The following is a 12587-nucleotide window of genomic DNA, read 5'->3' on the forward strand; positions in this document are numbered from 1 at the left end:
AACCTCAACATCCCTCCCGTTCTGCAATGCCAAACTTTTCCAGTGCTGCAGGGAGCAGCCAGCAGCCCTCTTCCAGCTGCAGCAGCGATGGGGAAGGGCTGGGAGCAGTGCGCAGCTGGCACCAGGTTTGGGCACAACCATTGCCTGGGACGCACCCGCCCCCCGACCCCTCTCTTTTCACGCGAGGAGGCAAAACTCCAGGAGGCCTCGGGTGCCCGAGCCAGGTTTTGCTGTGCCCTGGCTCTGGGACACTCAGGTTTTCCTGGTCTTCTGACTGCTATTTATTTATTCATTCGTTTTAAATTGCTGCAGCGGAAGCCGCCGGCCCGTGGCGGGCTGGCTGAGCCGGGGGACCGCGGCTCCCTCGGGACCCCGGCAGGGCTCCGCCCGGTGGCCGCGGGGCTCCGCGCGTTCCCTGGATACTGCGCGCTCCCTCTGCGGAGGGAGGGAGGGAGGAAGGGAAGGAGGAGAGAAGAAAAGAGGGAGGAGAGAAAGGAGGGGGAAGGGAAGGAGGAGAGAGGAAACGGAGAGAGGGAGGGAGACTGAGGCTGTCTCCGGGAGGCGGGGGGGGAGCCGCGGGCCAGGGCCAGCAGGCCGGTCCGGCTGGCAGCGGGACAAGGTGAGGCCCGCCAGCGGGCGGCCCCGCTCCGCTCCGCCCCGCGGCGCTCCCCACCCGGCAGCCCCGCCGCCGCCGCCGCCCGGCTCCGGCCCGCCTCCCCCCAGCACCCCGCGAGGAACAGCTCCTTTGCAGTTTGCAGCACCGCATTAAACAGGGAGAGCGAGGGAGAGAGGAGGGAGGGAAGCAGCCCGCAGCGCTGGGTTACGGAAAGCGGTAAAGGCGCTTCCAGGACAAACTGAATCGTTTGCAAAAAATAGCTCCTTCAGCAGGGTTAGGCGCTTTTTTGGTTTTGTTTTTTTTTCTTTCTTTCCTTTAGTCTAGCAAACAGAAGTGCCCCTACCCCAGCGTACAGCCAACCTGTCGGCCTGAGGGGCACCTCAACCAGCCGAAGCAGAATGTACCAGGGACACATGCAGGTAAGAGGCTGCAAGAGGGTGGAGAGGTGAAGCCCGCTGAAACGCGATTCTATGAAGTTTCTGTGGGTTGAGCGGAGGGGAGATGTCACCCCGGCACTGTGCAACAAGTGAGCTGGTGCAGTACGAACATGGCACTCCAACTCAGGGCAGAAGGGAAGAGCGTGCCTAGGGCTAGCTCTGCTCAAGGGGGCGGAGGGAAAAGGGGTTCTATCAACTTTGTAACTGGTAAAGTTTTGTGTATATTTATACGTTTGTTATGCCTGCTTGTTCAAACAGATTCAAGGGAGCATTCCAGGGCAAACAGTGTTATGGCATGCTTTAAGTGACATATGTCTCCTGCCATCCTCTTGATGCATCTCTTCCTGTATGTCAAGTGAAGGGCAAACAATAAGAGATAAAACAGAGCACTTGCTTTGCAAAATCTGCAAAGATTTCATGACACACTAAAGCCATTGATTTGCACAGTGTGGCGTGTTTAAAGGTGATGGATTTCTGTTCTTCCCTCCCAACATGGGCTGAGGATCGATTTTGCTGAAACCTGGAATGACTTTGTAGAATTAATTAAAACACATTTCTGACTGAGTTCAACATTTTAGACCAAAATCTTGTCTCATTATCCTACTGATCCGTATTACTGTAACAGAAAATGCCTCTCCCCAATAAAAACATAGTAGTGGCTTGGACGTGATGACTTTAACCTTGACTCCCACTCTCCTTCACATAGCTCTTCCTTGGAAAGCCAAGTCTGTTTTGAAGGGGGAGGAAATGCCAAACTGAAATAAAGGCTTATACTAATCTCCCAAATTCATTTCTCGGCTCTCGAACCCAGTCTGGCTTTGTGTTCGTTGCCAGGAATGATCAAATGCTTTTATCACGTACAGTGGCAGCCTCACATGTAGTGTTCTTAGTACTAAGGTTGCTTACAGAGAACCTGCAGGTTTAGTAAGTGTAAGCTGACCATTGGTGTGACTCTGCCCAGTATTTCAATATCTGCTGAATGGTCATCAGGGACATTAAACTTAAGTCAATGTCAAACACAGGGTTGTGTACAATATGTGAGTTAAGTGGGGACTCTGATTCAGCACTCTGCTTTCTAGAACTGAGTGACATGAGTTACTCTTTCATGTTTGTGTTACCTGATCTCAACAATGATAAACAACATGTCATAATACTGCTTGTGGTAGGAAAGCAAACAGGTTTTAACAAGAAATGTAATCAATGGAAGGAGAATATGTATGGCTATATAGTTCTAATGATAAGGTTCAAGTATGCATTGTTTATATGGTAACAGAAACAATCCTATAACTAATGATACTGACTTGGACATTGCAAATAGGTATTTATATTTATAAGAAAACAGAAGTTCTTTGCTATGAGTTATATATTGCAAGGTTGCAACAAACACACAACACTTTTTAGAAGGAATTGTAATTTAATATTGAGCTGTTTGGCATCACCCTAAATTTTCTGAGCCATTAAAAGGTTGAAATCAAATTTGCAATAGGAAAATCAGGTCAAAACATACAAACATTTTGTGATTGATGTCCTTTAATTCTTTCAAAACATTTTTTATTTTTCTAGCCCAAATGTCATCAAATTCTAACCAAATTCTCTTTATAAATTTGCTGAATTAAAGATGCTATACATATTGAGTACACTTCTTAAAAAAAAAAAACAAACCCACCTGAGTTCATCAACCAAATTTTTTAATATACTTCTGTCCTAACAGGAAGCATTAATGTTCTTCAGCTAATACTTAAAAATAACTAAAGCATTAAGAAAGATTTTCATGTTTACTAGAGCCTTAACTAGAGCCTTTAAGTGAGTGGAACAAAACCAATACAGAGCTGATTTCTTTGCAGTGAAATAATCCACTGTAATGTTTACTAAATCATGTTAGAACACAAACTATTGAAGTTACCATAAAAGTACAGTATCAAACCACACACTAACAAAAATGTAGTCACATTTAAGCATTATGGGTCCTTTCTTACTATCTCCAAGAGTTCTGGTAAGACATGTATTAACTTGGGGGAAATTGTTTGCAATTAGCTGCCAATATAAAATAAGGTGAACCATAAAACCATCCAAACTTGGGTGGATTAAGTCAGGCACCTAAGTAAGTACCTGGAGTCCCAAACAAAAATAATCTTGTTTTTAAAGAAACTGAGCACTCACAGAGCTCCCACTTCCTTAAGTGAAACTAGAATGTTTAGCTGGGCCCTATCTGGCTACTTAAGCATCTACCTTCATACATTCAAATGTCAAATGATGTTCCAGTAGATAATGCCTGACCCTACACTCTTTAAAGCAAAAGCTCTGATGGTTATAGTGATCAAATGTAGAATATGATTTAGAATTCCAGCTGTCATCTCCCTTTTTCCTACTGCTTTGTTCTCAGACATAAAAGTAAAATATGCACAAATAGTTCCTTAGTCAGATTACTTTAAAAGATGTTTACAGAGCCCATGTTTTACTAAGACCCTGCTGTAACTCAGGTAATTCTTGGAAGACTTTTGTAAGGTGAGAACATTAACAACTGTAACTACATAATAAGCATAACTATAGAGACTATAGAGAATTTACCTATCTTGAATAGGCATCAAGCATTACTAGCTTCAGTGGGGAATTCCTGACTAAGCTCAATAAACTCTGCACGTGTAGATGAAATTTTGCATTTAAGCACCGCTGAAGTCCAGCACCTAAAGTACTTTACTATGTCAGGCTTTAGTACCTACATCAGTATGTGCATCTCTTCTTGATTTTTAGGTTGTAGCACAGATTAGTTTTGATTATTTTTCTTAGTCCTAGAAAATCACTTAGTTTATTCAAAAGACCTAAGTTGTGATTTCCCTCTTGCTGTTTTATAAATGAATCCTTACAACATAGAAACACTAGAGAGGTCCCTAAGCTAAAATTCCAAAGACAGTTTCAAAAAAACAAAAAAAAAAAAGGAAAAAAAGAAAAGAAAGAAGTTACTGGTTCAAACCACTGTCTTACTGCCTTTACATTTCCACGCACCTTTCTACAGAGCTAGCATTTGTATTATTTATGCACAGCATGCTTTCACATAAAATACTAGGAAAAAGGTGAAGTGGCCTTCCAAAGAGCCAGGAATAGGATGCATGAAAGCACAGTGCCATAGGAGCCCTTTTAAAGCTATTTCACTATCATAATAAGCATAAGCATTTGATTTAACTGTATTTACTAACCAGGTCGGTTGACACAGTAACTGTTTAAAACGTAGCAGGGACTGGCATCGGTTTCAAGGCGCATAGCCACTTCCTGAAGCCTGTGCCTTTAAGGTGAGGCTTCTGCATGAGAAAGAACTTCAGATGAGATATGCAGACTATTTGCCTACAAATGTACAACTTCAGTTATGTAAGAAGTCCTGTTTAATTCAGTAAACTCAGGCTACAACAGGATAAAACCTGATGGATAGAGGAGCACACCCTAGGATTACCCAGATATGGCAAAAAACCTGAGCGTAAATCAGTGTAAATAGGACAGTGTGTGCAATCCAATGTGTGCTGGTTTCCATCTTCTTCAAGGGAACAGTAGCAGACCAGATGGAAGCAGAATATAAGAAGAGTTCATCCCACAGTCACTGTTCTAAAATGTCTATAATTTTAACAACCAACAATAAGATGGTTTCATTTGTTTACAGTATATTATATACCTGGTATACAATATACTTTTATGAGGGTTCTGTAAATGGATGGAAAGTAAATTAAAATCACAGAATGGGATTTTCAGCAGCATTTGGCTTACCAGGAAATTCAAAATAAATGCTTTCAAAACTGTTTGCCTTAATGCTGTATACAGTCAGTTTTCTGCAGCACCAATGCTTGAATAGAAGTGCTTCACCAAATGTTGTCATGGGATTTTACGTATGGCAGTGTTGTGTTTCAAGATGGCTTAATTTAGACAAAGCAGAAATGTTGACCACACATGGCTATCGGAGTTCCCCTGGCAGTTTCTCACAAGAACAGACTTGTTAATCATGATGTCTTGGCCAAGTTCCAGGTTGGGTAGTCTCCTAAACTTTTAATTGCATAGGCAATCAACATCATGCCCTTAATTGTTGTGCTGTGTTCTGTATTATTAAAGATAATTTAACATTCTGCTATTGGCATTTCATATTTACATGAAATGATCCATATTAATCATTCATATTTCAGTGAGATTTTGGTTAAACTCAAACCTACATGATTGTAGTGGGTCTAAAGAAAAATAACTGTACACATGAAAATTCTACAAGATGAAACCTCAAGGGCTTCACATGTTGTACTGGGCCTGAAAAGTGTTGCTAAATATTTTAGAGTTAGAAAAAAGCATTTTTGCATTGAATTCCCAACACTTAAAACACAGCTGACTCACTGGGAGAAGTGAAGCAAAACTGTCTCGAGATCAGCTGTAGATGCATGGCCCATCTTTGCATATTTTATAACCTATTAAAAATACTTTAATAGTGTTGGTTACCCTGCCACCTGAAATAAACAAACCTCAAGCTATTAATCAATTATAAATAAAAAGTAATCTCTCAACTATGCATTTTGACGTGAATATGCATTATACGTGGATAAAACAGATCACAAAGAACATGAACAACAAAACTTAATTCAATGCTAAACTGAATTTTTGCTCAGCTGTTAAGATCAACATAAACCTTGTAACTTTAAGCTACAAGATTCTAAAAATCTGGGCACATAGCTGGAATTCTAACTGATCCCCAGTGGTGTCGATGAATGATAACTGCTAGCTGAAATTCCATTACCATAAACTGGTTATTTTTTGTTATTATGAGCCTTTTCCAAAACTACTCACAATATGAGGACAGTGCTTACGGTGGCATGTTTTCCATTTTGTCTTGATATTTACCAGTTATTCACTAGTATTTTTTCAAGTTCTGAACAGTAGATTATGAACTACTTATAAATGAGCTAAGCTAAAAATAATCAGCTCACTTTCATTGAGAGAAGTTCATTCAAAGAAAGTAGGTGATAAACTGCTTTTGGCTAAGACACATACTAAAACTGTACAAATTATGAGTATTTGTAGTGCTGGTATAAAGAAGCATTCCTTAAAGCTGTTAGGCAGTTTTACAAGTTTTAGCAGAAAATCTTGCAAAGGCTCAGGAACTCTTGGCACACAGTGTATTTTTGCTGGATGCAAATGAAGAGGAACTCTTACTAACTAAATAAGGATCCATCCATCTATTCTGGAATTACATTAATTCAAAACACAGAAAAACAACAATCCCTAGCATTGCCATTTATTTATATATAAAAAAAACAGTATATAGATTTTATAAAAGAGGCACTCTTTACTCCAGAAATTATGCTGGTTTGTTTTCTTTTTTTAATCTACTACTATTGTCATAATCTGTGACAGCATGACACAGTTGCTAGTTTTTTAAACTACACATCTAGCAACCTGGATTTTACCTCAAGCTTCATCTTATGACTTCAGCAAGCCCAGTCACCTTTCCACTCATCCATATTTCCCCACCTGCGTTGCCTAATTTGAGCACCTAGCATGTAGGCTAAGCTTGAACAGCAGTTACTTTTTTTTTAAATCATGTTTTCAAATACCCTATAATGCACCTGCACAACTACTAAAAACAAGAACTGATGATCATTAGCAAAAATATTCAGCTGCATGAAGACTTACCCAGAGAGTCTATTTTGATAACTTGGCTTATATTTATTTGAAAGTTTAGGCTTACACATGTTTGAAAACTAATTATTTTGATGGGACCCACTGCTAATATATCAGAGAGAGAAAAAGGCAGGCCAGCAGGGTCAGAATGGAAGAATGTAGAAGAAGCTGCTCTGCAAAGGAGGAGACCAAAATCCTGGAAAAAAGTCCACAAGCTAGATCAGGATGAAATTTACAAGTAGGACAAGATGCATAAAAGGAAAGATGAGATAACCACATAGAGAAGTTGAGAGTTTCCTTTAAGAAATGCAATTCCATCAACATTCATCTGTACAATTTCTAATTTATAATAATCATGTTTATAAGCAAGCTGATTCTCCAGAAACTGTTTTTATTATTAAAAAAGTGGGGGGTTGATGTGATTTAAACATCAGATCTGTTTAAAATGATCTTGTTTAACTTGCCACAATTTTTGCAATACTTAGAAACAAAAATGGTAAAAATATTAGAATAGCACTTCAAATTAATATTACCATCTTTGTTTTCTTACATACACAGCACAAGAAGTATCTACTACATCTACTATTTGTTTGTCTCCCAGTATGTAAGTTTGCACAATTTCAGAGACAGCTGATACTGCAAAACTGAGAGAAGTAGTTCTCTTCCACATCAGGTGTCATGACAGTGAAGTCAGGAAGTGACTTTCTGTAGTTATGCATTTTCATCATTGTCCAATAACATTATTAACAAAATGCCTAAAGATTGTAAAGACTGTATTCAGCAAATTTTTCTACCAGGTTACAATTATTATGAGGAGATATTTCACTGCTTCCTTCTCAAGCTTTTGAAATACTGAATCACTGGTACATGAGTTTCACTTCCAATGGTTTTATTTGCATATAAATAATTAAGTAAATTCTAAAATATCAAGTAATTGAAACTTCTTATACTGAATGAAAAAAATAAAAACCCAGACAAACCAGGTCTTCTCAGACCCGTATCCCCATGAACAGAAAACACAACCCAAAGTTTAACATTAGCCCCTGAACGTGATCTTTACAAAGTCTGCACAATTAATCACGTGTCTCAGCATTACTGCAGTTCCTCCTAAACAGTTTTTTGATTAAACTTCTGTCAGGTTGATATAATAGGTGTAAGCCCCAACTTTTCTCCCTTCACTTCTCCAAGGCCTATCAACACTTAGGTTTGCCAGTGTTTTTTCTCTGACTGTTCTATCTGTTCATTTTCTCTTCCTTATCCTGGGTCCAAGGCTTTCTTGAGATGCTTTGCCTCCTACCACATTTGCGCTGCAGTTTTATTTATGCTGCTTACAGAAAAGCAGCCATGTCATGACTGTATGCTGTGTGCAGTGGGGTCTGGGTCACCTCTCAGCAGCACTTCATCACAAGGCAAAAATATTCTACAGTGAGGTTCACTGCCACAGGTAAAAAGAAACAAGCTCTTGGATGAGGACTTTACTGCCAGCAGAGCTCACTGCTCACAAACTAAATCTAGATAAGGAGACAACAGGGGATGACCAAGAAAAAAGGGAAGTAGCTGGCTTTAAAAGAGCAACTTGACTTTTTGCCTACAGCTGCTACAAAGTTCATAGTGTACAGCCATGTACATGAACTTTCTTTCCTCACATGTTATCCCTTTTGGAAATCCCTAGGGAAAAATAACCATACTACAGTCTTTGCAAATTCCTCTGTAAAATATGGGAACACTCTACTGTCTCATGTTCATTTGTCTTTAAAGCAATCTACTATCTTCTGGTAACTCGCCACTGTTAATTTCATATCAGTTCCTTAACACACCTCTTGTCCCAGTATGGATGTTGAATATAACGCAAGTTACATACATAGTAATGTATTTGGACAACATTTTTCAATTAACTTACAAAACATCGATGCTTTTAGAATCTGTCAGTATAATAACAAAAGCATATGTGTTAAGTACTGTGCAGTGAACTCAGATGAACAATCTTTCTTGATTACATTAAGACTTTGTTTTCTGTTATGAGATGCATCACAAATTCAAATACTCTTATCTACTGACATTTAGATATGAAAACTTCAGAATGATTTTGGCATAAATTTATTTTAGGACCAGTCAAATTTTTCTTTGTATTTTTTTCTTTAGATCAATCCTTTGGCTTTACAGACTAGTTTTCCACAGCTGAAGGAAAAAAAAAAGAAACCTTTAAAATTTGCCTTACCAACATTACAGCCAGCTGTATCTTTAGATGAATGAATATAAGTGGAAATTATACTGATGTAAATAAGAGAATAATTGGCTTCCAGGGCTTTTCATGTTAACCCCTGTCAGCAGTTGGGTTCCAAAGTTATAGTGTAGAGAATACATCATGCCCTGAATGGGGGCAAAAAAGCTGTTACAAATTGCTTTTTTCTTATTCAGCATTTTCCAACAAGTATGCGTATCAAGAAAAAGGTTCAGGAACTCATTCTCACTGCTCTTTAAGTCAACTGAGAGATAATACTTGCCTGCTTAAGGCTACCCTGGAATATAGGGATCTATTTCTTAGTAAGTAACACTAAATATTTGAGTTTAAGTTCATAAAATTTACTAAGGTCAAGTTTTCTAATATTAATAAAGGAATAAGCAAAGGCTATAATAAATAGAAGCTCTTTAATATTTTTTGAGTACTATGTAAAACTGAGAGAAAACATCACTTTTTGATGCAACAGTAATGTTACAGATTTTTAAAATCCAAGAGAGTATCCCCTAATAGGAAGATCTGAAAAAAATCAGTATCTGATATTTTTCACTGAAGAACAGATTGATATTATTTATGTAAAGTAGGATAGCTTTAGTATTCACAAATGCCTTGGACACTATTGTCACAGAAGTAATGACAGAAATGTCATAGAAGGGATTAATGAAATAATAACAGGTGTAGCTTGACATGTGTCTCATCAAATTGACAGATTATTTCTGCTGTCATTCATTGAAGTTTAACAAGGAAGATAATTTTCCAGTTACAGGCTTCAGATATAGACAGATCTTTCAGCTTCTGCTATTTGTTATCTAACACTCCTTACAAGAACCAGGACAATTTTAAGGCGGCTTTGAAAAAGGAATACAAGGAAGAATGTTAGATAAAAGAGGAAAATCATGATGCACAACAGAGAAAAATAAGGCAAAATAATGGAAATTAGGAGGGAAGAAAGTGCTGTTATTGTTCTAAACAATAGATTTTCCTTCTCTATAAGAAAACATTATTAATATTACCACTGTACTTAATCCAGGTAATGTACATGATGTGTCAAGGTATACAAAACTGGAAGGGATGCACAGGCTTGCCCAAACCTGTGCAACAGAACAAAGAGAACAAAGGAATCTTAATTATTAGAAAACAGCTGGATCCTACATGGAAATAGTAAGAGAAAACATTGCTGGAGCACTCTCAAAAAATATTACATGTTGTTCAGGAAACACAGAAAACTAAAGGTGTTGGTTACATTAGGAACCTGGATACCAAGAAAGTGAGGGAAAATTTTGTAAGACACTTCAGTTCTAAACATTTCAGTTGTTAACACTAAGCCAGGAACACACAAAGAATGAAAATAAAGGCTCCTGAAAGGCAGACGGAAAAAGTAAAACTTGCCTAAAGTAAAACTTATTTAGATCTTGAAAGTATATTAAAACAACTGTTGAAAGTTTTTAGTGACATGATTAAGAAGGAGAGAAGCAAAAAAAAAAAAAAAACAAACAAAGTGGCATTCATATTATGGATAACCTAATTTATGGTGCAAAGCCCAAATGGTTATGAGGATATGAATCCTGCAATTACAAATGTGTGAAGCAAAAGCTCATGCAGAGGTGCACTCTATAATCCCTATCCCAAACTGCTGATGGGACTGGAATATGAAACTGAAGTCCTGAGAACAAATACTTAATAGTCTAGTTATGAATCTGGTCAGGTGAGAAAAATAGCGAGAAAACTAACAGCCCAGATGCCCATGTGACTATCCATAATCTGCAAGGTTTTAGGGGACAAACTTGAAGGAAAATTAAACAAATAGACAGAAAAATGGTAAAAATGCTATTTGAATTTATCAAGAGGAGATAATGTCAGGATAACTTTGCAGCATTTTCTATTGTCATCATTGGGGTTTTTAGGCAAGGGAGACTGACTTATCTGTATGATCTTTGCTAAGCATTTGTTATGGTGCCACAAAAGAAATTATTAGTGAAGCTGGATAAAGTGAGGAATACTAGAAAATCTGTAAAGAGGGCAAGAAACTCAGTCATGGGGAAATGAAAATTAGAACATTAAAGAACTGAGGATAGTTTAATAGGGAAGATCTCTCTGGATGACTGTTGGAACTGATGTCAGATGTTCTAATAAGCATATTAGAAACAGGAGTATGTTGATGTGCTCAGAAATATCATCGGTATTGGGACACATCATCAGTACTGATGAATTTAAAGTTACTATACAGAGGGAACTATGCAAACTTCAATGATACAAATGCAATTAAATTTAACAGCACAATATGCTGTTGAACATCAGTAACAAAAAATGTCTACCCTAAGATGTAAACTATTGTTTAGAAATGATCAAGAAGACTTGCACATACAGATGACTATAAGCCACCAATATGATATATCCATAAAAAAAAAAGACAGATGCAGGTCTAGCTTTGGAAGAGTTTTTTCAGAATAGTCAAGAAAATATCGATGCCAGTTTATAGTGCCACTAGCAGATTTTCAATTGAGAATCTCATACAGATCTGGTCAAGAAGAGAGGCATGGAAACAGGTCCAAAGAAGGATGATCAAGGAGAATGGAAAGTCTCTTGTACAGAATATTTTGGCTTATTTTGTTGAGCAAAGTGACAGCTCAGCAGGCGCATAATCACAGCATGTAAATGCATCAGGGAGATAAACACCAGATATGGAAAAACCTAAATTAGCTAAGGACAAAACTGGCACAGGAACAAATGGATATTAACTGGCTGTGAATAAATTTAGGTTGGAAATTAGAAGAAGGTTTCTGATCATTAAAACAATCAAGATTTCCAATAGCCTTCCAACTGGAATAGTGGAGGGAAAAAACCTAATTACTTTAAAGATAAAACACAATCAATTTATGAAATACTTTCTATGACATGCTGCCTATGAGAGCAGAAGACTGAACCTTAATAACCCAGCAACCCCTCTTGTCTTCTGAAATTTATCTGACTTAGCAGAAAAAAACTGACTCTTTTTCAGTAAGACCAAAATCCTCAGCTTCAAGAAGTCAAAAATTTTCCTATTATGGCTGTGGAGGGCTTGATTGTCTTCACAGCTTCAGTAACCTCCTGCTAAGACAGCCTTACATGCAGTGGCAAAACAGTCTCACTTCTCCTCCCATTGCCTATTCCTTTTGACTACTCCTATTACTGAGCTTTACACTTAGAATACTCTGCCAGCTTCCTTATAGAGTCTCCCACTCATCTGAACGGATGGTTTTGCTACACTCAAAACCTTAATAATCAGAGGAAATATATTTCCCCCATACAACTAAAAATGGTTCTTGCTAGATATACTGAAGCTTTTCCCCATATTGTATTCATATTCCTGCAACCAGGCACTGAGAGTTTGAAATCACCAGCTGTGTTAATATTGTGTAACAATAAGCTTAAATTCAGTTTAATAAAAGCCAAAGTGTGTGTGCATGAGGATCTAAACTAGAATGCATCAGAATCAATAGTGATATTTTCCCTGACCTCAAGCAGAGCCAGGATACAGATTTTTCCCCACCAGCTCACTTTTCTCTCCTGAGCTCCAAAAATAAATGTATTATATGATCATTATTCAGATCATATGCTTTTAAATAAGAGAACTCAGTGCGCTGGTTTGCAGTCCTGAACTCAACAACTGGAC

The 12587-nt window shown here is 38.1% G+C and overlaps 1 protein-coding gene across 8 annotated transcripts in view; it reads left to right on the top strand.

Moving 5' to 3' along the window:
- The first annotated feature begins 540 nt into the window (after nucleotides 1-540).
- PEX5L (peroxisomal biogenesis factor 5 like) overlaps nucleotides 541-12587 on the top strand; it is a 108700-nt gene continuing 96653 nt past the window's right edge. For 5 of the 8 annotated variants that reach the window (XM_061452463.1, XM_061452468.1, XM_061452465.1 and 2 more), the window contains exon 1: nucleotides 542-1035. In XM_061452463.1, coding sequence (XP_061308447.1) covers nucleotides 1015-1035 — 21 coding nt within the window. In that variant the 5' untranslated portion in view covers nucleotides 542-1014. Of the gene's footprint in view, nucleotides 1036-12587 lie in introns of all 8 variants that reach the window. The other 3 variants (XM_061452462.1, XM_061452464.1, XM_061452466.1) reach the window with 2 other exon arrangements.

The sequence above is a fragment of the Pezoporus flaviventris genome, unplaced genomic scaffold (assembly GCF_033815535.1).
Source record: "Pezoporus flaviventris isolate CSIRO_AGI_PZ_B2104156 unplaced genomic scaffold, CSIRO_AGI_Pfla_v1 ptg000013l, whole genome shotgun sequence".
NCBI classification, from domain to species: Eukaryota; Metazoa; Chordata; class Aves; order Psittaciformes; family Psittacidae; genus Pezoporus; species Pezoporus flaviventris.